At 53.6% G+C, this 27189-nt stretch overlaps 2 protein-coding genes and 1 pseudogene across 3 annotated transcripts; all 3 read right to left on the bottom strand.

Moving 5' to 3' along the window:
- Window positions 1-66: 66 nt before the first annotated feature.
- Window positions 67-8016, bottom strand: RPL11 (ribosomal protein L11). Its single transcript, XM_090057258.1, has 6 exons — window positions 7962-8016; window positions 7250-7400; window positions 6668-6774; window positions 5698-5829; window positions 4312-4422; window positions 67-141 (listed from the first exon to the last, which is right to left on the bottom strand). Exons 1-6 carry the CDS (start codon window positions 7965-7967, stop codon window positions 112-114), a joined length of 537 nt encoding a protein of 178 aa, XP_089913384.1. The 5' UTR covers window positions 7968-8016; the 3' UTR covers window positions 67-111.
- Window positions 8017-10696: 2680 nt separating this feature from the next.
- LOC149859350 (elongation factor 1-alpha, oocyte form-like) lies at window positions 10697-14441 on the bottom strand (annotated as a pseudogene). The gene is made up of 7 exons (XR_016443658.1): window positions 14298-14441; window positions 13866-14045; window positions 13390-13686; window positions 12740-12890; window positions 12399-12656; window positions 11247-11481; window positions 10697-11001 (listed from the first exon to the last, which is right to left on the bottom strand). The product of XR_016443658.1 is annotated as an elongation factor 1-alpha, oocyte form-like (transcript).
- A 4042-nt stretch (window positions 14442-18483) lies between these two features.
- LOC149859351 (sodium-dependent phosphate transport protein 3-like) lies at window positions 18484-27176 on the bottom strand. The gene is made up of 11 exons (XM_090058510.1): window positions 26819-27176; window positions 25488-25693; window positions 24934-25167; window positions 24548-24635; window positions 24239-24325; window positions 23518-23636; window positions 22597-22758; window positions 22245-22377; window positions 22011-22158; window positions 21580-21670; window positions 18484-20982 (listed from the first exon to the last, which is right to left on the bottom strand). The coding sequence occupies exons 1-11, from the start codon at window positions 26931-26933 to the stop codon at window positions 20851-20853; spliced, it is 1515 nt and encodes a 504-aa protein (XP_089914636.1). The 5' UTR covers window positions 26934-27176; the 3' UTR covers window positions 18484-20850.
- Window positions 27177-27189: the final 13 nt, after the last annotated feature.

The raw sequence follows: 27189 nt of genomic DNA on the forward strand, positions 1-27189 counted from the left end.
GCACCAGCACACACAGGCTTCGCATGGGGAGGAGGAGACACCAACCACAAAATCCCCAACAGAAAGTTAGTTAGAAAATTTTATTGGTGTCTTTCTGGTAACAGGAACTGCTCATTTGCCAGGAAGGATGATGCCATCATACTGCAAGAGAAAGAAAAGGGATTGTGAGAACTAGGGTTAAGGAAAGCCAAGGGCACAATAAAGAAAGACTTGGAAGCCACTTCTTTCTGCTTCAGGCCAGAGCATAAAGCAAGTAAGTCTGTTGGCGCAGATTTGCACACATATGGTAGAGTTACAGGTGCCCTGCAAAAGGGCAGTTACATCCAAGTGCCTTTGGCTTCTTCAGGATGGATCAAAACCATCAAAAGATTTCAAGAAAGGCCTCCCAATTGCTCTACATTAGATATCTGTTGCACTTAGGAAGTCAAAAAGTGGGAGAAAAATGGTGTGTGTGTGTGGGGGGGGGGGTGTCACACCTCCACAGAGGGAGAAAGAACAACATTCAGGCTAGCTTTGCTCAAACGTTACTCAGCTCAACTCCTGACAAACAAGCAAGCTGTAGTATTTAACCCGTGATTAGAGATTCCTCCTGCTCCACTCAAAGTTAAGCCCAACAGCTGTTCTAATTCTGGGAGATCCAATACTGATACGGTAAGGTAGCAGCACACCATCAAGCTTTAGACAAAAGCAAGGCAGGCCCCTCTTCCCCCACCCCCAGCATGTCCATTTTGTAGATCATTTTTAAAATCACAAATTCTTATTTGGTTCCTGGAACCAGAAACCAAGACATAATTCAGAGCCAAGGAATGGTCATTCTAGGTCAGCCAACCTGCACATAAATTGTACGTGAAGCTCAGAGAGTCAGGCCTAACCAGAAACAGTACCAGTAAAAAGCTGATGCCTGACATCCTACCCACCCCATTTTGTTCAACTGCTTTAAGAGGTTAAAGAGAAGACAGGTCAGCTAGCAGGACAGACAGTTTGCTGCTCTATACACCTCCTCACTGACCATCAGGCATACCTCATTTTATTGTGCTTCACTTTATTGCGCTTTGCAGATATTGCGCTTTTTACAAATTGAAGGTTTGTGGCAACCCTGCGTCGAACAAGTCTATCGGCGCCATTTTTCCAACAGCATTTGCTCACTTCGTGTCTCTGTGTCACATTTTGGTAATTCTCGCAATATTTCAAACTTCAGCAACCACCACCCTGATCAGTCAGCAGCCATCAACATCAAGGCAAGACCCTCCACCAGCAAAAAGATTACGACTCGCTGAAGGCTCAGATCCAGCGTAAGGTGGCAAAGGGCTGCAGCAAGGCAACAGCCCTAGACTTTAGGAGGGCTGACTTCAACAAGCTAAGGAGGATCATTGGGGAAGCGCTGAGGACCCAGAGGGGAAGGGAGCCAGATATCCAAGGTGAGTGGTTGCTCCTTAAGGAGACGATCCTCCATGCCCAAAGGGAGGTAATCCCAACAAGGGTCAAAGGGAGCAGGAGGGCACATAAACCCCCATGGCTCACTAGGAGCATCCGGGAATGTCTCCTTGCTAAAAGGGAGGCATACACCCAATGGAGGGATGGGGTCATCACCAAGAAGGACTATGTTACAGTCGCCCGTGGATGTAGGGGGGCAGTCAGGAAGGCCAAGGCAGAGATGGAGATAGGACTAGCTTCCTGGATTAAGGACAATAAGAAGTCCTTCTTCAAATACATAGGGGGTAAAAAGAGGGTCCCGGGTAATGTGGGGCCCCTGCAGGACACGATGGGCTTAGTCGTCATGCCAGATGACAAAGCTAACATATTTAACGATTTCTTTGCCTCTGTCTTCCTAAGTAGGGACCAGTTCAGCCACCTCCCTGCTGGGCCCCCCTCGGGCCCCGGGAGAGACACGCCTGGGCCAGGGGTTAGCGAGGAGTTAGGGTACTTCTGGAGAGGCTGGACGTGTTCAAGTCCGCTGGTCCGGACGATCTTCACCCTAGGGTTCTACAGGAACTGGCCGAGGTCATTGCGGGACACCGGCGCGGCTCTATGAGCACTCATGGTGCTCTGGTGAGGTGCCGGAGGACTGGAAGAGGGCCAATGTGGTCCCTATCTTCAAAAAGGGAAAAAAAAGAGGACCCGGGAACTTACAGGCCAGTTAAGTCTTACCTCAATCCCGGGTAAGCTCTTTGAAAAAATTCTCCTGGCACACATCCAGGAGGGCCTTGCGGGGGAATGCATGCTCAGGGGCAACCAACATGGGTTCATCAGTGGCAGGTCTTGTCAGACCAACCTGGTGGCCTTTTACGATCAGGTCACCAAATCATTAGACGCAGGGGTTGCTGTGGATGTAGTCTTTCTGGACTTCCGGAAGGCTTTTGACACTGTCTCTCACCCTGTCCTCATCAAAAAGCTGGGAGACTGTGGTGTTGATGCCCACACAGTCAAATGGGTCGCTAACTGGTTGGAGGGCCACACCCAGAGGGTGGTAGTGGATGGGTTCTTCTCGACCTGGAAGGATGTGGGCAGTGGGGTTCTGCAGGGCTCGGTCCTTGGGCCCGCACTGTTCAACATCTTCATCAGTGACTTGGATGAGGGGGTAGAAAGCACCCTGTTCAAGTTTGCTGATGACACTAAGATGTGGGGGGATGTGGGTGCACTAGAAGGCTACAAGCTGACCTTGACAGGTTGCAACGGTGGGCGGATGAGAATAGGATGGGGTTTAACACTGATAAGTGCAAGGTGTTGCACATGGGGAGGAAGAACCGGCACCACACTTACAGGCTGGGGAACTCCCCTCTTGCCAGCACGGAGACGGAAAAGGATCTTGGAGTCGTCATTGACTCCACGATGAACATGGGCCGGCAGTGTGGGGAGGCAGTCAAGAAGGCCAACCGTACCCTGTCATGCATCCACAGATGCATCTCGAGCAGGTCCAGGGAGGTGATCCTCCCCCTCTATGCGGCACTGGTCAGGCCGCAGCTGGAGTACTGCGTCCAGTTCTGGGCGCCACACTTCAAGAGGGACGTGGACGATATGGAAAGAGTCCAGAGGAGGGCCACTCGTATGATCAGGGGTCAGCAGGGCAGGCCTTATGAGGAGAGGCTATGGGACCTGAACCTGTTTAGCCTCCACAAGAGAAGGTTAAGGGGGGACCTTGTGGCCTGCTACAAACTGGTCAGGGGGGATCAGCAGGTATTGGGGGAGTCCCTGTTCCCCCGTGCACTGCCAGGAGTGACCAGGAATAACGGTCACAAGCTGGCGGAGGGTAGGTTTAGATTAGATATTAGGAGGCGCTACTTCACAGTCAGGGCGGCTAGGGCCTGGAACCGGCTTCCAGGGGAAGTGGTGCAGGCTCCTAGCCTGGGGATTTTTAAAAGGAAGTTAGATGAGCACCTTGCCGGGGTCATCTGACCCCAGTGCTCTTTCCTGCCAAGGCAGGGGGTCGGACTAGACGATCTACCTAGGTCCCTTCCGACTCTAGCTACCATGAAACTATGAGGGTTAGCATTTTTTAACAATAACGTATTTTTTAATTAAGGTATGTACATCGTTTTTTTTTAAAGACATAATGCTATTGCACACTTAATAGACTACAGTATAGTGTAAACATAACTTTTACATGCACTGGGAAACCAAAAAATTCATGCGACTCGCTTTACTGCGATATTCGCTTTATTGCGGTGGTCTGGAACCGAACCCGCAATATCTCCAAGGTATGCCTGTATTACTTCTTTCCTTACTGATCTGATGATACAAGATGGAAGCAGCTGCTCACAAAACTCTGCATAATGGGCCTGATCTACTGCAACCCTCTCACTTGGCCCATTATCGGCTTTCCCAGCTGGATACAAAGGGAAGCTATCAGGGAGTGTTTCCTACCCCCGGGGTCAGGTATTCTGTTACTAGCCCCAGCACATTGGAAACTTCAGGAAGTAGGCAAGGAGATGCTCTTGAATAGAAATACTACTAAAGAATACTATTAGCTCACATAAAACACCCAAAGTGCAGTTAAACCTGCATCAAGGATGATAATCCCTCTAGATGTCCTAGATCTGTTATAGGGGAAGACAATTTTTCAGGTACTTAAGCAGCTAGATTGTGTGGGGGCCTTGGGATTCTACCACAAGAGACTGGGAAACCCAAGTACTGAGTGTTTTTGCCCTCAAGGTCCCTACACATGTCGAGGTGCTCACACTGCAGCTCAGTATGCCAGCACACTTTGCTACGTTACAAGCTGGGTATGCAAGGCTGAGATGTCACTGTGCTGACTGGCAGCCTCATGGGGCTCCCAAATAGCAAAATGGAGACAAGCATCGGATTGGAAATTACCTTCTGCTGGAACCAACGCATCGCCTCCTCCTTCCCGATTCTGTGCTTAGCCCCAATGCTGCCAGTTTTGCGTTTCTTGTCAGCAATGCTGAAGCCCGGCCTGCCCAGAACCTGTGGAGAATGAACAGCACTTTTCCCATCTGACTACACACAGAGAAGCTTTTCCAGGGCTTGCCTCTGGAAAGTTAAAAAGATTCTACATCTTGAGTGATGTTTTGTGTCAGCATTTCAAGGAAGCGGGGGGAGGAGGAGACTGAGTCTCTTGAGGTGTTTATGGCATCTGTAGATTACTGGTTCACTTGCAGATCAGAAGTTTTAAACTGCAAGATGGTCCTGACACTGTTTAAAGCAAGCTGATAGGCCGGTTCCTAGTAAACAGGCAGCTACGTACAACATCTCATGGATATGGTCTCAGCAGAGGCAGACTGACAAAGGCTTAAGTGGCTTCTCCTCCAAGCTTTCTTCTTCCCTAGAGAAAACGCTGGTGGTCAATCAGCATCTAACATGAATTAAATAATATCTTCTCACCAGTAAGGACATAACCAGAGCAGTGGCTGTCCAAATTCAGGGTTGGAGGTGCATTAGGCTGGCAGTGGACATGGGAAAGCAACATGCAGCCCCTATTGCAACTCATCCGTTGCTGTTTGAAGAGGAAAAAAATGTGAAATGCTCCCTGCTGTTGTTAAATGGGTGAGTGCACACATCTTGGCTGTTCTATTCCTTACAGTTTCTTATGGTCATTACAGGATAATCAGTGCTTCCCTTTCAGCAGCTTAAGTGACATGATCAACAACCATCATGTGGGATTCATTCTTGTCCTCTCACCATGGGCAGAAGTATGTAAAGTGGAGCAACTTGTTCTATAGGAATGTTCAGCATACACTACCGAGGAGGCTAGGTCAAGCAAATATGGTTTGCACTGGGAGTGAGCTCAATACCACAAACAAGTCCTGGAGAGACTAGGATGAGGATGGAACCTGAAAGCAGTACTCTGATGAAGAAAAACAGCCTAAAGAACACAAAAGGTAGCTTCCCCATATTCAGGCCACTAGCACTGCAGATTTGCACCTCTGGAAATACCAGAAACCCTCCATTACATGGTTCAAGGTGTAAAAAGAGAGTCTCAGCTCATTATTCTTAGAGCACCTGGTGCACCTCAGCTTCACCCATCTCAGACAGGAGCAGCTAAACATGGTACCAGTGAAATGCCATAGGAGCCCGAGGCGTTTAACATTCTCCAAGCACAGAGCGAAGTGAGGTTGAATCAAAAACTGGTAGTTTTTCCCCGCAGCTTCATATGCTGAAGATGACAACTCCAGCTGGCTGGCCCACATCTTTCTGATGCACTGGGGACAGAGCAGAGCTACGAAAGAAGAGAGTACCTACCACGTAGAAGTCCAGACCATAGATGCCAATGCTCGGGTCATATTTAATTCCCAGGTCAATATGTTCCTGGATCCCAAAGCCAAAGTTTCCGGTGTCAGAAAAGTTGTTTTTCCTCAACTCGTATTCTCGCACCTGGAATGCAAGTACAGCGGGTCAGTTTTCTTGCTAGCCCTGCTTCTTCTTCTGAATCATAGGGAAAAAAAAAAAAAAAGGTTGGGAAGGACCTCCAGAGGTCCCATCTTGTCCAACCCCCTGCTCAAAGAAGGGCCGTCCTCAATTAGATCATCCCAGCCAAAGCTCTGTCTAGCCGGGTTTTGAAAATATGCAAGGACGGAGCTTCTACTGCCTCTCTAAACTGACACAGGATCCTCTTAAACAACCATGTTCTCTTGGGAAGCAAGCGACAGTATTTTTCTAGCACAGTAACCTGTTTGGAGGCCACAGCATCAAGGACAGTAACAAGAGCCATGAGCTGGGTAAGAATCTGAACAGCCAACAAGCACCCAGCACCTTCCAGTGCATAGCAGAGTCCTATCAGGCAACTTGATAACCAGTCAGGAAAAGGCATTTTACACAAATTGCAGGTCACAAAAGCAGCAGAGACCCAAGATATATTTCAGCAGCTGTTCGCATGGGCACTACAGGGCTCATACAGATGCTCTGAAAATCATTAAAACCACCTAAACTCTAACAAACCAAGCAATCCTGGTAGACATGACATTTCATCCACGGACTTCACAAGCCTATTCGGGCCTTGGGCATAAGTCAGTTAACTTGTACCTTTTTAGGGGACATCATAGTAAGCTTCCAAGCGTTGTCAAATGCACAGCCTGCTTCGTATACATGAACTCCACTCCACTAAGTCTCCTTCGGTCCCTGATGCTGTAGCTTCCAGCTACAATGTACACAGTATTTTCAGGCTCAGGTTTTTAAATAACTGATGTAACAGGTGGAAGAGCCAGCTACTCACCTTCAGTCCTTTCTCCAGAATCTCCTCTGCTTTGGCACCACGAACAGTGCAGTGGACAGCAATCTTCTCATTTCTCCTTATGCCAAAGGACCTGACAGTATATCGAGCTACAAGCGACAGAGTCACAGGGTTATTCCAATACTTTCTATTTCTCAGGCAATACGTTCTTGTCTGGGGGACATCTCACTTTAGACAGACTGGAACACAAAAGCTGCAGCACAGATGCATTCTGGGAGGGGAGCGAGGCTGCAGCCCAAGCTGCAATTTGAGAACAAATAAGTTGCCTGCATTGGTCAAAACAGGGCAAATGACCAGCACAGGAGACAGAAGCCTCTGTCACACACCCGGGACAGCACAGGCATCTAATACAGACTTCCCTACAGCAACTGCTTCCTCGCATTTCTCTCTGCCCCACACCAGCCATTTGCACTGATCTGACACCAGCCTTGCATGGCAGGTGATCAGAAATAATTCTTTTAATCACATCAGAAGCCAAAACGACACCCGCTCTCTTCCATCCAACGCCACCTCCAGCTCCTCACACCGAACCACTGAGCTTCACCCCCTCCAACACTGACGTACCCTTGGAGAAGACGGGGGTCTGTCCAGTGAGCTGCTCCAGCACTTTGGCTGCCCGAGTGAGTCTGTCACCGCTTTCCCCAACGCAGATGTTGAGGCAGAGCTTGCGGATGCGCAGCTCACGCATGGGATTCTCCTTTTCACTCTGGTCTTGCTGCAAAGATCAACCATGCCCTGTAAGCACAGGGGCCTGCCCCGGTGGGCACCATCATGGAGCGGCCCCAGGCTGCCGGGTGCAGCTACGGGATAAGCAGCTCTCCAGCACCCAGAGGTGCAGCGCTAACGTTTGCTCCGTGCAAGGCTCTGGGTCTGCTCCGCACCCCCTCCCCCGGGGCGCCGCAAGTTCCCCAGTGCTTCAGCCCAAAGGGAGGGGGCTGCACCGGCACAAAAGCCACCCCCCCGTGCCTATGCAGCACCCATTCCGCCCCTTCCCAGGAGCTGAGCCCAGGTGTCAAAGCCACCAGGGATGCGGGCAGGGCAACCGGGAGCCCCGGGAAGGAAGGGAGGGAGTGACAGCACTGCAGCGCCCAGTTGTGCGGCGGGGACGGAGCCTCCAGCCAGGGGCCTCCCCCGAGGCCCATCCCGGCCCGCCAGAGACCTGCGGCCTCCCGGCCACCCTCCGCGCAGGCGGCCGCCCCGCCCAAGCCCGGCAGGCGGAGGATGGCGACAGATAGAGAAGCCCCGCTGCTGCCGCCAACTCTCATCCACCACTCACCGCCATCTTTGCGGCACGGAAAAGAGCACGAGAGCCCCGGAAGCGGAAGTTATTGCCGCCGCCAGGTGCGGGTCATAGAGAGCGCGGGCAGAGCGGCGCCTAGGCCGCGGCTGCCCCCTGCGGCGGGAGGGCGGCGCTGCACCTGTCGCACCAGCCCGGCTTTTTCCCAGGGCGATGGAGAGGACAGAGAAGCCGGATCCTGGTTTTCTCCGATTAAAAAAGAAAAAAATCCCCAATTTTCGGGTTAAAAAAAGTAACCCCAAATCCACTTTTTTCCACGATTAAAATGGAACACCGTTTTAGATATATTCCTATATACAGTGTCCCCTAAAAAGGCACAAGTGCTGTGTCAAAAGCACAGCCTGCTTTGCATGCGCAAAATATATACCTATAGATTAGTGGCATTTCATTTTAATCCCGGAAAAACGTGCATTTTGGGTTACTTTTTTTAAATAAAAAATGGGGGATTTTTTTTTTTAAAATCAGTGAAAACCAAGATCCCTTATCCCTAACCAAGATAGCTTATTAGGGTTGCTGTAACCTGGGCATCTCCTGCTCAGGTGTTTCAAACCTTCCTCCCCAGAGGGCACTGCAGCCGCACACGTGTGCAATCCCCCTAGAAGCTGGCTGCTGCCTAGGCTCCAGGACCCTTGGCCCAGAGATCACCTCTGGCCCGATCCTAGAGATCACAGGGAAGTCAGGCTGGAGAAGCCCTCCAGAGGTCACATCTAGTACAGCCCCCCGTCCCCCACTGGATGGGGCAGACAAGTCCTCAGCTAACCTCTTCCTAAAATTACTTGCTCAGCCCTGTCACAAGGCTCCTTGCCTAAGGGCATCAAGAGTACCTGAAGCTGCCACATGAGCAGGAGGACAGGGACTGCTAGCTGCAGAGATCCAAGGAAGAGGGCCATGCCCCAGCTACAAAGGAAGGCAAAACCCTTGCCATCCCCACTAGTCTGCTTGGTTCTTCTTTTTCCATCACTGAACTGGGGTTTGTGGCCTCAGATTGCCGGAGCCGTGAAAAGGCCAGATCTTCAATACCAGGATCCTTGCAGCACTTCTAAATGCTGTAGGCTGTACCAGCAGGTGCTTACTCCCAGACTAGCCGGAAGGAGCAGCGGTTAGGCTGTGGCAGGTGCTGGGGTCTGTGTCAGCAAAAGTTTCTTGCCTAGACTTGGCCTTTACACCTCCAAACTAGGAAGAAAGCAGACTAGGTCGTTTCACAGCTGTCAGAGCCACCTGATGGATGATTCATTGCCATCCGCACACACTGGGCCCCAAAACAGCCTTGCCAATGCTCTACTGGCCTTCCTGAAGTTCTGCCAAGGCTGTTTGGGCCCAGACTGGTTTTGCCTCACTCTTGGGTCCTGCAGCTGGCAAGCCCACCAGGCTACCACAAGTGTTCCCCGACAGCCCCCTGAAAGCTTGCTGACAGTCATCGTCCCTCTGCTACCTGCTGCGTGGTTCTGAAGGAACCATTAGCTTGCTTGGAGGCATGCAAGGCTGGAGCCAAATCCGGTTGATGGTTTTCCATACAGGCATAATTCTCAGCAGGGAAGCTACCTGTCCTTCACCATCACACCAGAGAGGAGCAGCCCACTGGCAGTGAGTCCAGGAAACCTGGGCAGCTGGAAAGCCAAAAGGCTGCAGAGCCATGAGATACTTTAACATGAGGATGTGAAGGGAAATTCTACAAGCTGCACCCAGGTCTCCTTGCTAGGAGCAGAGGCTGCCCACACAGACAATGGGCAGTCTGCTGTGCAGAGGCTGTCAGCAATATAGATGAGCCTTAGGTCACTGGTGCGTCAGGTCCCTCTTGGACAAGTGGAGGCTGGGGCAGCTACTCCGCATTGGCTATTAACATGGGGGGGGGGGAAGCAAGACCTAAAGTCAGCTCATGGCCTGGCTGTACCCAGGTTTGGAAGAGTTTGTTCCTTGTTTAGCATTAACTTATAGAGTCTGAGGGTAGAATCCATGGCCTGTCTGCTCCAGCTAGAGAGCACCGATTTCTGCCAGGCAGGGCCTTTCCCCAGAAGTCACTACATTTACTGTCTGTATCCCCCAAATCCAGCAGTGTGTGCTGTAGGAAGTGGCCTGCTGCACCAGGTCACAGCAAGGTCCTGCTCTCTGCCCCAAGACAGAGCTTTCCTGCTCCATCTGGTCTCCTGAAGGGGCCAGAAAGGAGCAGGGTCTATGTCTTCATGCCCACAGCTCCCATTACAATGCAGCAGGCCAGTCTCCCCCCACCCCCACCTTCTTAGTACAAGTCTCACCTAGTGGCAGGGGGCTGGTGAAGGGCTCCTTCTTCAACTCTACAGACTGCAGCTCAATCTCTTTTAGAGAGGAAGGCTCTCCAAAAGGGTCTTGTGCATTGTAGAACAGGGGCAGCAGTTCTGCCTTTGCCACCCTTGATTCTGTTGCTCCTCTACTGTGTTCCCAAACCCAAGCCCAGCAGCTGACCCTAGTATCCAGCCCCATGACATTAACTAATGTCCTTGGTCAGAATAGAGCATAAAGTCAAATCCGTGCTCTAAGAAGGGGACATGGGATGGGAGAGGAGGAGGGTCACTTTGCAGCTAGTGTCTCAGAAGGCTGCTGTCTTCTTCCTACCAGTGGTCTGTAGTAACTGGTTTGTGGGGGTGGAAAGGAGAGAAAAAAAAAAAAAGAAAGAGAGAGACTTCCTGCAGAGGGGAGTTACAGAAATTTACAGCCACACTCTTTTTTCCACTTGCAAAATTTATTCAGGAAATACTGGCCAGGTAGGAGGGGGAAAAACAAAAAGGGGAGTTCAAGTGCAAGTGTCAGACCAACCCATTCCTCCGGTGGTCCCCAGCACCGTGAGGGTACAGCAGCTTGTCTTGTGTGAGCAAGTCCCAACAGCAACCCAGGAGCCAACAGCTCAGGGCATGGCCAGCTGCTCATTTCTTACCAGCCTTCACGGCCGACTTGGTGACTTTGGCTACTACACTAGCCTTCTTCTCCACAGCCTTGATCACACCCACCGCCACCGTCTGCCTCATGTCCCGCACAGCAAAGCGGCCTGTGAAAGGGAGATCGTTAAGGACCGGAGAAGACGGGTGCTTCTCCCCATAGCCCTATGCAGCCTCAGCCCAATCTACTGACTTCCATGAGTGGCTAAAGAGTGGCACCCCCAAAAGAGGGTAGGGCTGTAACAGTGCAGCCAGAGCAAGACCTCACAACAACTAGTAGGCACAGCCCTCTACTAGGGTCACTTGCTAGGAAAGCAATAGCACAGGTCTTCCTACAGAAGAAAAGGAGACTTACCAAGAGGTGGGTACTCAGAGAAGCTCTCCACACACATGGGCTTGCCAGGGATCATCCGAATGATGGCAGCATCCCCAGACTTCAGCGCTGCAGGGTTGTCCTCCAGCTTCTTGCCGGACCGGCGGTCAATCTTCTCCCGCAGCTCAGCAAACTTGCAGGAGATGTGAGCCGTGTGGCAGTCCAGCACTGGGGAGTAGCCAGCAGCAATCTTGCCTGGGTGGTTCAGGATGATGACCTGGGCCGAGAGCAGTGGTTGGAAGACGCAAGCTGGCAACAGATTATTCTTCTGCACCCGTATTCTTGCAGCAGCCCTGGTACAGGGGCCAGCTGCTCAGGAGTCCTGAAGTCTGGTAGAAGAGCCTCCCAATGCTTTTACCCCTCCCGCAAGAGATGGGAGACATGCGGATTTAAAAACTCAACTCTGCCAGCCCCTTCCCTGAGATTGCCTAAATTGCAGGAGCTGGTAGCCAGACAATGGCAGCCCCACCACAGTGGGTACTGTGCTCTCTGTTAAGTTTTCAGCCAACCGTTGCCATCTCCAATTAAACTGGGTTGGGGAGAGTGGCGTTGGAGTAGGGAGCACAAGGCAACAGTAGTCACCATTTACATGGCTCTTGGCTGCCAGGCCAACACCTGCAAAAAAAAGTCACCCCAGACCAGGAGAAAACACTGCAGTGAGGGGCAGCTTCGCACAAGCTAGGCAAGAAATCTTAGTACACCTCAGATTATGCTTCTCAGGCCTAACAGGGGACAGGAAGGACACCAGGAGAATTTCACCAGTAGCCCAGACTAGCAAAGTGCCTTTAAAAAGGAAGGCAAAAAGCAGATGCTGGCAAGTGCTCAGCAGGAAGCCAGCTACTGGAGTGAGATTCTGTGGGACAAGATTTTAGGGTCAGGACAGAAGGGGAAATGTGACAATGGGTTTAGTCAGAGCTCAAGAGCCTGGCACTGGGACTGTCACCCAAAGCTTGTGGCAGGCACTGCCAGCCAACACCTGCTTTGGAGTAGCTGGTTGCTCAGGCACAGTGTGCAAGAGCCTGCCACAGCCCAAAGAACAGCAGTTACTGGAGAGCTCGGCTTAGGTGCCTCCTGATGCTACTGCTTTTTAAGAGTACCTGGAGCCATCGAGTCCATCACATCTCCCCTGCTCACCTGGGAGGTGAAGCTGCCTGCCTCCATAGGTGGGTCATTCTTGCTGTCTCCAGCCACGTTCCCCCGGCGAATATCCTTTCACAGACACGTTCTTTACGTTGAAGCCCACATTGTCCCCAGGCAGGGCTTCAGCCAGCGCCTCATGGTGCATTTCCACCGACTTCACCTCCGTGGTGACATTGCTGGGAGCAAAAGTCACGACCATGCCAGCCTTCAAGGTGCCCGTCTCCACGCGCCCCACAGGGACAGTGCCAATACCTGGGGAGGCAGACAAGCATCAGGGTGTTGGGCCTACTGAAGGACCAGCAATGCTAGGGAAGTCATCTCTCTACTACACTCACCGCCAATCTTGTAGACATCTTGCAGAGGCAGACGGAGGGGCTTTTCCACAGGGCGTGAAGGAGGGACAATAGAGTCCAGAGCCTCCATCAGAGTGGTGCCTGCCACATTGCCTTCCTTCCTAGTTATCTTCCAGCCTTTGAACCAGGGCATCTGCACAGGAAGGAGGCAAGGCTGAGTGTAGCAACTACCTTGGGTCTGCCAAGATGCAACAACCCACCCCTAAACATCCTAAGAGAGCTATTAGTGCTTGCATCCCCCTGCTTTGCGTGTGGCAGGTTAGGCTGGTCTTAAATGTTTTTGTGCGCAGTGTACCTTGCAGTGGTGCTACAGGGTGGTCTTTAGCTTTAGAAATAGCCTGAACAAGCACTTTTTAAGGGGTGGTTTGAACAGGGATAACCCTGACTTGACCAGGTGATTGGACTAGCTGGCCTCCTAAGGTCCCTTCCAGCCCTACTGCTATGATCTGCCAGGACAGCTTTTAGGAGGGAGAGCCCAGAAGTCAAGACCACCTTTCACCTCAGCTCTCAGTCTGCAGTTCCCCCACAGCTCTAGAGCCCGGGCTGTGGCTAGGGCTCCACCCCGGTTCATACACCCCATGTCACAGAAGTCACGCCTTGCCTCCTGCCTGCCTGCTGTGCCTCGCACTTACTTTGGCACTGGCTTCCAGCATGTTGTCCCCATGCCAGCCAGAGATGGGCACAAAGGCCACTGTGGCAGGGTTGTACCCAATCTTCTTGATGTAGGCGCTAACTTCTTTAGTGATCTCCTGGTAGCGCTTCCCGCTGTATGGGGGCTCCGTGGAGTCCATCTTGTTCACCCCCACAATAAGCTGCTTCACCCCCAGCGTGTATGCCAGCAGGGCATGCTCCCGGGTCTGCCCGTTCTTGGAGATGCCGGCCTCAAACTCTCCCACGCCCGCAGCCACGATCAGCACTGCACAGTCAGCCTGGGGTGGGGACAAGAGGGGCAAGAGAGCAGATTCCCCCTGGGAACTAGTCTGGAGGGGATGCAACAAGCCTGTAGACCCCCTTGGCCATCCCCATGTTGAGGCCTTGCGCTGCTGCTGGGATGTTCTGCATAGACCCCCATGCAGCATACCCTCTGCCCCCTACCCCAAGCCTTCACCTGTGAGGTGCCGGTGATCATGTTCTTGATGAAATCACGGTGCCCAGGGGCATCAATGATGGTGATGTAGTATTTGGTGGTCTCAAACTTCCATAGGGAGATGTCAATGGTGATGCCACGCTCCCGCTCTGCCTTCAGCTTGTCCAGCACCCAAGCGTACTTGAACGAGCCCTTGCCCATCTGCCAGGGGGTTTCAGGGAAAGGGGGAAAGAAATCAGATTAACTGACCTCAGTTTAGAAATAGTGGAGAAGAAAAAAAAAAAAAAAAAAAAAAAAAGTTACTAGGAAACACGTTGGGGGTGAGGGCAGAGGCCAGAATTACTCGGGATGCTGCTTGCCAACAGCATTTCAGCGCCCGTGAGCCTCTGTGGCTCCAGATGCACCATGCAATTCCCAGCCAGCGCATTCAGTTAAGCAATATTCTAGCCCAACCTCGGCGGCCTCTTTCTCAAACTTCTCAATTGTCCTCTTGTCGATGCCACCGCACTTGTAGATGAGGTGCCCAGTGGTGGTGGACTTCCCTGAGTCCACATGGCCGATCACCACGATGTTGATGTGAATCTTTTCTTTCCCCATGGCGCCAGTTGGAGGTTTCCTGCAAGTGAAGGGTATTTAGACTGGCTCCACAGCCTCATATTTACCCTTAGGGCCAGACTCGGGTTCACGTGGGAAGCCCCAACAAGGGGAAGGGGAAGGTACAGGGTGCTGCTTGGGAAATCAGAGACATAGTACAGGTAGCTGCAAAGGTTCAGTTCTTCAAGTCTGAAGAGTTATCACTTGAACTTCTGCTAGCCTTGAGACAACAGCATTGCCCTCTACTGTCAAAACCGAGCCATTTCCTTTGAAAATTAGCGTTCCCAGCCAAACCAGCTAAATAGAGTCCAAATCCACAAGTCAGTCCAGAACCATACTTGGTCCTACAACTGGCAAACATCCTCCACCTCCACCCCCGCCAGGGGCTTCAGACATCTCCAGTGTCTTTTGGCAGGTGTCCCACATGCAGGCCCAAGCCCAGAGGCTTGGGGCCACGAAGCCAGCACAGGGCACGCGACAGCAGCTAGCAACACTTTGGGCTCTTGCAACAGAGCAGCAACCTAACCCTCAGCACAGATATCAATAGGCAAGGGTCCCTTTGTAGGCAAGGTCCAGAGAGCAAGGAACAAGCAAGCCCCCAGCCACTTCAGGTGCTGGGACAGTTTGAGAGAGCAGCTATTTTGCTCCAGGCCTGGGAAAGAAGTCAGGTCTCCCTCCCCTTCACAGGACACCCCACCCCACACAGCAGGGGAAGCAGGACTGGGACGGGGAAAAGAAGAACCCAGCAGAGCTCAGAGCTGGGCACTTTGCCTCCTCCTTCAGCAGCCCCCTAAGCTTCCCAGATAAAACCCTCCCAGGCCAGAGCTTACCTAGGTCTACAACCCCAAAAAGGGAAGCAAGTTGCAAAGCAGAGAGAGGCCCCAGCAGCCCCTGGCTCTTTTAAACCTGTCCTGAGTCGGCACCCCCTTATCCCAGGCCCAGCACCAGCACCAATCCCTGGCTCGGATTGATGAGCCACACCCATTCTCAGCCAGGTGGGGAGAAACACCTGGAAGAAATACTGATTGACAGCGTCCTCTTCCTTCTCTGATCCTAGGGGAAGAGTGGGCATGGAGGGGCCCCAGGGGCAGGGAGAGGGGCTGGAAGGCCCCAGCGCCTCCCTTGCAGTCATCATCTGAGAAAGCAATACCAATTAGCAAAGACATAGGTGCTAATGGGGGCTAGGCATAGACTGACTCCTCAATAGCACCAAAGATGCACAGCCAAGGGTGGATACGGAGTGATGCACAGGTCATCTGGGGCAATGCACTGGAATAAACCTGCCTGGGTTGAGCTGGAAGGAGGGAATCCATAAGGGGAGGCAATAATACAGAGATGCTTCCCCGAAGGCTTGGCTCCGGTGGGCTGAGTTGCTCCGTGGCTCTGCTCAGGACTTTCCTGATTTAGTTGGCAGATCTGGATTGCGCCACTCTGCCCTGGCTGGGGGCTAAATGGGCCTCAGCCCCACATGCTCCCTGGCCCCTTTCAGGTAGAAACATGCGCTCACCTCTGGACCATTGCCAGCCAGTGCATAACAGCACTGGGGCCAGCTGTGGAGGGATGCAGCTGGGCTGCATTAGAGGAGCTTGCTAAGATAACCACCATCCGGATGCTTTTGCTCCCCACCCACTGCCCAGCTTCTCGCAGCCTGGCCACAGCTCAACTGCAGAATTGGACTCCCCCTTTCATGCAAGGCAAGCAGAAAAGGGAAGGAGCCTTCCTGACTCATGGCAAGATCATGGTACCCACCAGCCATGCAAGGCTGATGCCACCTTTCTTGGGCCAGTGGAAGCAGCGAGCTGGGATTACAGAGCCCCCCGGTCTCTCCTCAGCTCTGCCAGCTGCTGGCTCCATGCCTCAGTTTCCCCAGCAGGAACTGATCATCTGTCCTAGCTGGGCTGAGGGAAGAGCTCAGAACTGGAGCAGGAGGTAGGACCTGATGCATGAGTCCCTCCATGCGTTTAACCCCAGGACAGGCAAGGATCAGCCACTAGCTGCCTGGGGCTCCCTGGGGGGAAAGGACCCAGGGCGTTATGAGCCTGCTTGGGCACTGCAGGATCTGCCCCCCGCTCCTGGCAGGCCCATGCATACAGCTCCAATCCCAGGGAGGATCAGGGCAGGTGTGAGCAGCCTGGGTGGGCATGCACCTGCCTTGCTGACCATATCCATTCTGCTCTGCAGTATTCCCCCAGCCCTTTAAACCCCGCTGTGTGTGGAGGAGAAAGGGGTGTGGGGTTGTGTGTGACTCTGGGTCAGGGTGTTTATGTGGATTCCCAGGGCTAGTCCACAGAAGCAGGATGTTGGCTGCTGCAGTTCTCTTGCTTTACCTGTGGCAGGTTCGGGTGTGACATCTTGTGTTGTGTCAGGGGTGACGGTAGTCTTATGTAGAGTTGGATGATGGATTTGTATGGGATGGTTTGGACACGGATGACCCTGCATCAGGCAGGGGGGTTGGACCAGGTGTGCCCTGGAGGTCCCTTCCAGCCTGATTTCTCTATGAAGGAGAGGGCAGGGAGGGGGTCTATCCCCAAGATGATGCAGGGTAGGGGCTGTCCCCCAGAGGCACAGTGGAGCATGATCCCCTGCCCGGGGTTTTAACTGGGGTCTCCCCTCCGTGCAGAGGGGCAAGGGCCCTGGGTGCTGGACAAGCTGGAGGTGGAGCAGGAGCGCAGCATCACTGTTGATATCTCCCTGTGGAAGTTTGAAATCACCAAGTACTACATCACCATCAATGCCCCCAGGCACTGCCACATCATCAAAAACATGATCAGCAGCACCTTGCAGGTGAGGCCTGGGGCAGGTAGGTGAAGGCTGTGTTGCGGAGGAGGCTGCTGTATGCTCCAGGGGGATCTATACAGAGTCCCTGTAGAGCCACTGCTATATGTCAATCCAGCCCAGCTGCCCTGCATGGTCTCCAACATGGGGAAGTAACTGTGGGGATGCCCCTGGGGATGGCTGAAAGGGTCCACAGGCCTATCACATCCCCTCCAGACTCCGCTTCCCAGGAGGGACCTGGTATCATGCCTCTCCTGCCCTGCCAGGTTGGCTGCGTGGTGCTGATTGTGGCTGCGGGCATGGGGGAGTTCAAAGCCGACCACTCTAAGAATAGGCAGACCCAAGAGCAGCCCTGCTGGCTTACACACTGGGGGTGAAGCAGCTCGTCGGGGGGGGGGGTGTCAAATAAGATGGAGCCCCCATACAGGAAGAAGCACTACTAAATCACCAAGGTGATGAGTGCCTACATCAAGATTGGCTACAACCCCACCATGGTGGCCTTTGTGCCCATCTCTAGCTGGCATAGGGACATGCTAGAGGCCAGTCCCAACGTGAGCAGTCTGTGCCTGCCTGTTCAATGGGTGTGGGCACACACCTCACTCTATTATTCCCCAACAGACTGGCTCCTAGTAGAGCTACTTGAGGGAGGTGCTTTTCTCCTGCCTGGCCACTAAGTGGGGAGGAAGCCCGTTTGCACTGAGCTAATGGACAATAGTAGTGGGCACATGGTATATATCCCAGGGTATTTTTCCCTGTAGCTGTACCTCTGCTTTCAGCCAAGGTTCTCTAGTGTCAAAGCCATGGAGCTTCCTCCAGAGCAGCTGCTTAGTAGTAATGCAGCACAGCTTCTGCTGCCTGGAGAGATCCGTCACTTAGCACTATGAGCATATGGTGGGTACCACGAGGGTAAAGCAGGGCTGCAGTATCTCCACAAGGGAAGGTGATGCCTCTCGCACCACATGGCTGGAAGCCCTGGATTCAATTATCCTGCCTTCCTGCCCCAGCAACAAACCCCTCTGCCTGCCCCTGCAGGACATCTACAAGATCGGCGGTGAATGGGGGTGACTGAGGCTATGGTGAACTCTTAAAATGGTGCTGTGTGGTGGGGGTGGCCGTTCTGGGAGTGATGAGCTTCAAGGCTGCCAGCAGAATCCAGCTGTCCAGGGGGGAACCAAGCACATGACTTTCCCTTAGCATGTGGGCTGGGGGTCGAGATACATCAACACCACTGGACCCTCATCTTTCAAATACTCTGCGTGCACCAAGGGGCTGTGGGTCGAGTGAGGCTTTATTAAGGCAAGTAAAATCTCACTTATGTAGTGCTTTCCACTAGTCAAGTCCTTTGGATTACAGAGAAGCAAAATTCTCCCCATTTTACAAGTAGTGAACCCGAGGCCTGCAAAGGTGAAGTTGCCTTGCCCAGAGTCAGGCCTGTGTCACTACAGAGCCCTGCTACACCTTCTGGGTGTGTTTGGGATGGGGAGGAAGGGGAAGGTCATTCCCTGAACAGGTGAGATGGCTGTTGTTCACAGAGCTTCCCCTGAAGGAGGATTGCTGGAATGGTCAATTCTGAGTCTGCTCTTAACCCTGGTGGTGCTGCACCACAGAGAACCTTGCAGGAGACCCTTGGCAAGGAACCCACATGCCCCAGCCCCAGCGTGCCCTGCTTTCTGCTCTCCTTCACATCCCTTTTGCTTCTGTCCACACAAGTCATCATCCTGAACTACCCTGGCGAGATCTCTGCTGGCTCCTTCCTGGTGCTAGACTGCCGTACAACTCACATTGCCTGCGAGTTTGCCAAGCTGTGGGAGAAGACTGACTGCAGGTCTGGCAAGAAGCTGGAGGACAGTCCTGCAGAGCTGAAGTCTGGGGATGCTGCCACTGTTCAGATGATCCCTAGCAAGCTCATGTGTGGACAGCTTCTCTGAGTACCCACCTCACACTCTATTAATGCCCCTTGAAAACCCAGTCCTAGTAGCTGGGTGGAGAAGGAGGATAAGGCCTTCTCAATTGGTGTGTGTATGGGTGGGGAACTGCTGCCTTGCTCTATCTACTCCACCAAATCTGCCCCTCTTTCTCTGACAAAGCCAGGGGGCTGCTCCTGTACGAACTGCACCCCGCACAGGACAAGCCTCAACAGCAGGATGGGGTCCTTGGGGTTTGCCATCAAGGAAGACAAGGGGTCCTGACCCTGCCGTGCCTTCTCTAACAAGCTGCTTTGCTGTGCGGAACATGACGCAGGCAGTGGCTGTGATCAAGACTATGGAGGAGGCGGCTGTGGGCACCTCCAAGGTCACCCAGTCTGTGATGAAGACCGGAAGGAAGTGAATACTCTGGTCAGGGGGGAAGCAGGTGGCTTGCTCAAAGGCATCAGCAATGGAGGGCACCCCAAACCCTGCCATCACAGACCAGCATCTGGAGTTGCTTATTCAGGACTGGCTCCTGAGCAACAAAACACAATGGAAGAGCTTCCTCTGGAAAGGTGAGGTTTTTCTGTTCTTGTTCTTAATGTGAGGCTTTCCTTCAGGGTGAGCTGGGGGAGGGGAGCATACGAGGGGAGAAGCCTGGATAATTTCAGTGTGAATAAACACTCAACTTGAATCTCTTCCTTATGGCCTTATCTAGCTCACTTCAACGGGACCGTAGGTGCCCTGGTGAGCACAGGGCAGAATGAGATGACTACACCTGGAGCCTTTCCTCAAGTTCCCTCCTCCCTAACCTGACACCTTAGGCCAGGTGAAAATAGGTGCCTCTGCCTGGGCAGGAAGGGGCAGTGGGTGGTACATGCAGAAGGTAGATGGTCCTAGCCTGGACTCATAGATGCACACAGGACCTGCCCCTGTGGCAGCCTAGCAGGGACCAGCATTATAATTCAGTTCAAAAGACCATGCTCAGAGGCTGAAGAGCTTCCCCTGCCAACAGATTTCAGATGCCTCTGAAATCACATTCCAGAGAAGGTGGATAAGATCCCAGGGGAAGCAGTGAAGCACTGTGGACTACAGTCTCAGCTGCTTCATACTGCAATTCTGGGAGGTGTGGGTATGACTGGGGTCCCCCTAGCAACCCTCAAGCCAAGAGGTTACCAGCAGTAACAGCATTATCCTGTGAACAGGGGATTAATTCTAGTTTGGCCTCTTAACCAGACATGAGCTGGTGTCACAGGGCAGGAAAGAGGCAGCTTTCACTGCAGTCACTAACCGAGGCACCAGAGGGAAACTATCTTGAGGTAACAGGCTAAGTGCTGCTGCTTATAGTATAAAAATGCACCATTAATAAAAATGCACCATGAACTAAGCCACCATCCCAAGAAAGGGGGCTGAAAATAGGCACTCTGCTGCAGAGAGGTGAAATTCTAACTCAACCTGGGTAAATAAATTCAGAGCAGAAAAGGAGCCTACCTCCAACTAAGCATCTTGGAAGGAGACCTCTTGTGTTTGCCCTACTGTGCTCACTTGTGCTTTGATCATGTGAAGCCTGGGGAAGGACATGGGAATCCAGGACACAGCTGGCTGGCTACACAAATGCCTGGCACTTTCTATTCAGGTGCTGGACACGGCTAGGATATCTTGACTAACCTACGTTCCCTGGAGCATATTTCATCCCAGACCCTTGTCACACAGCAGCCTGACTCAGCTGCTCACTGGTTGGCAACATCCTCTTTAGCCCAATCCTGGATGGTTCCATTGCCAAAGGCCACGTAGAACAGGAGGCCGAAGAGATCGATCCCTGCCGACAGGAAGAAGACGTTCCTCCAGCCAGCCACCAGGTCCTGGGGGGAACCAAACATGGGCTATTGTTAATCTGGTCTCCAGCTCAAGGTTACCATCCCATACACGGAGATGGGCCTTAGGGCTTGTGCCTGTCTGGCCCCACGTTTATCAATAGCTGTAACAGTAAAGAGCTTGGTTCAGCTAAAGATGTTCCCCTTTTGGACTCTGTGTCATGGCCTTTTATGCTGAACTCAAGCAGCTCATCCCTGGAACAAAGCTTCTACTGTCCCATTCCAGCTCCTCTAGGGTCTCCCCTTCCTGCGAGCCCACACTCTAGGTGCCAATTAGAAAGGCTTCTTTCAAACAGCTCAGGATACAGGCGCACAAACAACTGAACACAATAAAGCCCCCCCGCCCCCAGGATCTTGTTCACATGTCCATTCTCTCCATACTGACTTGGCACACTGTGCATGTCACCCAGCATGAAACAGGCTGAAGGCTGGGCTCAGAGAGACTATAAGAGCTCAGCCAGGAACACATTTTAATCTGGTGCATGGGAAATAGTCTTTTGGCCCACCTTCCAACTGCATTTTCCCTTCCCAGCACAAGGGAGAGCACGAGTTCCAAGTTGGTCTCCCAGAGCAGCCCTCAATTACCTGGCTGGTGAGGAATCCGACTGCAGTGGGAGCAATGATCCCTGCTATTATTCCAAAGGTGTTTGTGATCCCCAGCAGAAATCCAGCATACCTGGGAGAAGGGAAGGGAAGATTTCCTGAGCAAGAGACAGAGGGAAGTGCTATGCAGGTCCAACCATCTCTCAAGTGATACAACTAACCTACTGCAAACCTGTCTGGCATTAGCAGAGCCCAGAAGCTGGCAGAAACTGCCCCTTAGCCATCACCTGCCCTCTTGAAGGAGGGCAACATCCTTACCCCCTTTTTTGCTCCTGCTTTTTCCTCTCCCTGATCTCCTGATACTGGACAGGCAGGAGTGCAGCTCAGAGCCAAGTAGCAGAGGACTGGTAGAGGGAGGGAGGATGGCTGGAGCCATGGAGGCATGGGAAAGGAGAACAGGTCATGCATCTCACCTGGGGGCAATGTCAATATGGTTGATGTTCAGGCCTGCCCCGGTTGTGCTGTTCACGGTCAAGGACAGTGTGAGAAAGGCCACGGCAGCTGTGTAGTTGCAGCCAATGTAGGACACAGCCACTAGGAAGGCGCCTGGTAGCAGCATCCCTAGGAAGGAAAGGAGGCACATTTATGGCCTGTGGGGGGAGGATAGCCAGCTGGAGAACCTGGGGGCAGACAGGACTGGTCCTTACCCACTGCTGAGAAGAGTTTCCGCACTGCGGCTGTGCTGAGCACGTGCCTGGAGAGGAGCAAGTCTGCCAGCAGCCCTGACAGGATGTGACCCAGGCCATTGCCAACATAAGGCAGTGCTGAGAGGAGTCCATTCTGCGAAGATGAGACCAAACTGAGGCACTGGCATCTCCACTTGACATAGATCGGCAGCGGCTGTGGGGTGCCACAAGTGCCCACGGCATTACCAGATACATGTGTGGGGGAGTCTAGAAGTGGAAACTGCCAAGCCAGGCCACAGCTCGGTGTTCAAAGCCCAGGGGCTAAGGCCAGCTGCTCCACTAGGCAGAAGACAATTCTCCTTCTCCAGCTTACCTCCTGGATGTTGAAGTGCAGAACATTGTTCATGTACGTCGGCATGGATGTCAGCAGCGTGTAGAAGAGCCAGTCGGTGCAGAAACAGGCCACAGCGATCGCCCATAGGGGCAGCGACTTTGCCATGGCCTTGAGTGGGAGGGACCAGCCATGAGAACAGCCCTGCAGGGGAATCCTCCTGTCAGAGCCGGCTCAAGAGGGGCGCTTCCAGTGACCCGGCATCTCCAACTCAGCAGGCTCAGGATGCTACTGGGTTTGGCTGATAACTTCAATGGCTTACTGCTGGCACAGAGTTACACCTGCTAATGCCAGGCTGGAGCTATGCATAGCAAATCAAACCTGTCCCAGCTTTCCCCCTACTCCAGTCTAAGCCTCCCAGGTGCAGATTCCCATTCCATGACCTGCCCCTCTGCTCAGTTCAAGGCACCATGGTAAAGAGCCTCTTGCCCTCAGCTCATCCTACCCCTTCCGTGGAAGCCTGCTTCTTCTCCGTCTTGAGTTCCTACTCCTCATCACCACAAAGCTCTGGCCTCCCTCTCCCATTGCCTCCATCTCCTTCCAATCTTCCTTCACCTCCACCCAGGCGTGGCTTCCCACCACTCACACCGGGACTTGCATCTTGCTTCTCACATGCCAGAACTCCCCACTGCCTCTTGCAAACTCCTCCTGCCCATCCACCAACTCTGATCTCACCAGCCCTGCCACAGCCTTTTCCCCATGAGTGCTGGTCTCACACCATCATGGACATGGCTGAGCTGATGTGGAAGCCCCTTAGGACAGGGTTTTTCCCTGCCTCAACCTGTGGGGCACTCAGTGGAGCCTTCTGCTGACAGTCTCACCCCCAGAGGGTCCCTTGGCTACAGCCTCCTCTCAAAAAATGCAGGCAAGAAGCGTGTTGGAGTTATAGGGCTTTCAGCGCACCTGACTGGCCAGAGATGACACGATGTAATCCCTCTCGCGGGCACTAATGCAAGGGTGACAGGCAGGATCTTCATAGACCAGAAGGAACCAGAACATGCTCCAGATGCAGCCGATGCCGCCTGGGGAAACAAGGAGCAGGTCAAGGCCTGGCTCAGGTCTTGTGGACACACAGCTCATGAGGCCGTGCCTTCAACTGGCCTAGTGCTAGATGCCAATACACAGGCAGGCAAAGAGCTCCAGCCTGGTGACAGGATCACAGGCCAGGACCCTGAAGGCTGAAGCACTGCAAAGGCCAGAGACAGCCCAACAGAGCAGGAAAGGTGCTTTAACATTCCTAGGACTTCCCTTACTGCCAGCGCTATGATCCCTTGACACTCCAGGGGGTTCCCAAACCTTCATAGGTTGGTCTGTCTGCCGGGGCCTGGCTCTCACTCACTTGATGAGTACAGCATGGACAACAGCAATGCAAGCTCCTCTCCACACTGCCACAGCCATAGGCCACAAACTCGGGCTGTAGGGCGCAAGGGATACCCCTGCCAGCCCTTTCTGCTGGGATGGCTGAGGGGGTGCTGGCTGGGATGATGAGGGGGGACCAGGTTAGGAACTAGGCCCGAACCACCGTTTCCTTGTGCAGAGGGAAGTAGACAAACTCCATGGCTCCTGCCAGCAAGTTCCCTGCATCAGAACCCCGAGTAGAGAGGCTGGATATGAAAGATCTCACCAAAGATGTAGAAGATGTAGGGCCACCCCAGGCACTGGCAGATAAACCCAGCCGCAAGGTAAGCAAGGAAGGTCCCGAAGGTGCATCCTGAGAAATAGAAATGAAGAGCGTTCAGAAGAGGGGATGATGACCTGGGCTTCTTGGTGCCCAGTCCAAACCGCCACACAGCCCCTCCAGGCACAGGTACTTGGGTGCCCAGCTCCCACTGGCACTGAGGCAACATTACAGGCCTCTGTCCCTGTCTCCAGGGCAGAGGGCCAGACCTTTGGGGCACAGTCAGGTTGGCAATGAGGTGTCACAGTCTCTTACCAGCATCCGCAATGTTCATGAGCCTGCTGCGTTCCATGGGGGGAGCCCATTTTGCCCACAGCGTGTATTGCGCTGGAAATATCACCCCCTGGGGAGGAAGGACATGTGACCATAAACACCAGCATGTGTGTTCACATGTGTGTGGTAAAGGGGGGAGGGAGAGCATGCTGGGAATGATCCCTGGTGAAGAACATTCAGAGCCATGCACCATCATGGGATCTACCACTCTTCTCCCCTTGTCCTGCCATTTTGGTTTGGCACTGCCCCTTGCCTGTAAGCTCCTTGGGGCAGATACTTGGCTCATTAGATTGTTCCATCACCACCGTGGACACAGATACAGACACATGTAACCACCAGAGCAAAGAGCTATGAAGCCAAGGCCCTACCTCTGCGAGGCCCAGCAGCACCTGGAGCCCGATGAGGTACATGACTCCCAGCTTTGCTGCCAGCGGCACAAAAAGGGTGAGAGCCGAAGTGAGGAACAGCCCGCAGCCCAACACCACCTTCCCACCCAGTGTTCCTGCCCAGTAACCGCCAAGCATCTGGGTGAAGATGTAGCCGTAGAAGAAGGAGCTGAGGATGATGCCCTGGGTCTCGGCACTCCAGTCATACACAGGAGCCTGGGAGAGACAGAGGGCTTGGATCAGAGGGGTGAGAAGGCATCTGAAGGCACCACCGGACAACTGAACTCTGCACTTGGTCTCCCCCTGGGCAGGGTAAGGGGTTGGTCCATGCAAGGCCATGTGCAGCTTGCTGTCCAATTCTAAGCTCTCCCTCATCATAAGACTGGCTCCCTCACAGACCTGCTTCTCAGGCTAGCCCTGGTGCCAGCCCCGAATCCAGGCTCTGCTTCACGACTTCCAGGTCAGTCCATCCTGCCAAGCTCCAACGGGGAGAGCAGAGTCCCTGAGGAAATGGCCTGAGCTGCCTTTCCACTTACCCCATGGGCGAATGCTGGGTGGGAGCCGTCGGACCGCGCGTGCGACCGGTTAGAACACATGTCAACGGAGACATTGGCCTGGTTGCTGGGGTGGGTGGCATTCGTCATCGCCACGATGGCCATGCTGAGATTGACTCGGAGCGCGTACACCATGAAGAGGGTGATGTGCAGGACAACAGCCAGCCCCCAGCGAGCTGAGCAGAGCCCTGAAGAAAGAAAGCCACCCCCGCATGCCAGAGATGGTCAGTAGACCAACCTACTTTACCCAGCCAAGGTGACTAAGGGCCTCCAGACAGCCAGGAGCCACCATCAATCATCTTATTTCTTCTTTATTATTGACTAATGAATCCATCTTATAAAACAACCACTTTAATGCTTGATGATACATCCGAGCCCCTAAAACATACAGACAAACATCTAACTTTCACCAATAGTGCTCCCCTGACCCAAATCACTGCTCAGAGGAATCTTGTGCTCTTCTCTGCCTCCCAGTCTCTAACGGGTCCTTCACGTCTCTGTCAACGTTAAGCTTTGTCGTTGGTTCATCTCTGTACAATAATTCACTTCCTTTTTCCTCAGAACGCTGCAAACGGCACTATCTTCTACTTGTCTCAGCTTTTGAAGGTATCCCAAACATGTTCCTAAGTGCAAGGTCACAGCATTTGCACTTTTCTTAATGTTCAGAAAAAGGTCCTCAAAGCTGCTGGTTCGGAGGCAGGAGACAATGCTATTTCAAAGACAAACCGTCATCCCCGCCTCTTTGACAGAGCCATACAGATCCACAGAGCTTCCCCCCAGCACTGCGTTCAGTCCGATTCCCCCTTGGCTTGTCCCAGGACACGCGCCTCCCTCCATGCAGCAGAGCAGAATTTCTCCTCTACCAGCTCCTGGGCAGACAGGCTGGGGCAGAGGCAGAGGCAGAGGCAGGTCTCCCGCTGAAGCAGAGATTTCCTTCAGGGAAGCGAGGGCTGGAGGCCTGGATCGCCTCCTGCCGCTCTGTGGCTGCCCCGTCCTGCTGTCCTGGCATTCCCGACCCGCTTTGTCTGCCCGTCTCCCGAGAAGTGCCGACAGCAGGCCAGGCCGCGCGGCCCCCGCAGTGCTGCTGGGCCGAGAGGGGACCCTGCGTCCCTTCAGCTAGGGGCCTGACCCTTACTCCAGCCCTCTGGACGGGGCGGCCAATCTTTATCACCGGCCTGGCTACGCAGAGGTGAACCGGCGACGCGACCGCTCAGGGCTGCAGGAAACAAGCGGGCACCGGTTTCAAGTCCAGCAGCTCCAGTCTCTCGTTGAGACCGCGACGTGCCGCACTGCTTGGCACCGCACCCACCTACCTTGGCAGCAGGAGGGCTGCGGGCCGGGCAGCAGGGCAGCATCGTCCGGCTCCGGCTCCGGCTCCGGCTCCGGCTCCGGCTCGTCCGCCCGGGCCCTCTCAGCGCTCGGCTCCATCGTCCCCCTCGAGGCCGCGCCTCAGCGACTGCCGGGCAGGAGGTCGCCGGCCCGCCGCCGTCCGCACCGCTTCCCCGGGGGAGCGCAAAGCCGGCCCGCGCCCCCGGGATCCGCAAGCACCTGACACTTTTTTTTTTTTCCCTCATGGAAAAGTCAAATCGGCCAAATCGCCCCCAGATCCACGTGAATGACGCCAAAGCCGGCACTGGCCCCGCCCAGCCACGTCCCGCCTGGCTCAGCCCCGCACCCACGTGAC

The sequence above is a fragment of the Crocodylus siamensis genome, chromosome 7 (genome assembly GCF_052110815.1).
Source record: "Crocodylus siamensis isolate JL-2025a chromosome 7, ASM5211081v1, whole genome shotgun sequence".
NCBI classification, from domain to species: Eukaryota; Metazoa; Chordata; order Crocodylia; family Crocodylidae; genus Crocodylus; species Crocodylus siamensis.

Excerpts from the sequence above, each read along its gene's own strand:
- RPL11 (XM_090057258.1), bottom strand. Across the intron at positions 6,775-7,249 it reads GACCCCCGTCTTCTCCAAGG|CTCGATATACTGTCAGGTCC; the intron begins GTACGTCAGTGT and ends TGTCGCTTGTAG. Across the intron at positions 5,830-6,667 it reads TTCTGGAGAAAGGACTGAAG|GTGCGAGAATACGAGTTGAG; the intron begins GTGAGTAGCTGG and ends CTTGCATTCCAG.
- LOC149859351 (XM_090058510.1), bottom strand. The coding sequence starts at position 26,933 with ATGGAGCCGAGCGCTGAGAGGGCCCGGGCGGACGAGCCGGAGCCGGAG. Across the intron at positions 22,159-22,244 it reads GAAACTCTTCTCAGCAGTGG|GGATGCTGCTACCAGGCGCC; the intron begins GTAAGGACCAGT and ends TTTCCTTCCTAG. Across the intron at positions 21,671-22,010 it reads CATATTGACATTGCCCCCAG|GTATGCTGGATTTCTGCTGG; the intron begins GTGAGATGCATG and ends CCCTTCTCCCAG.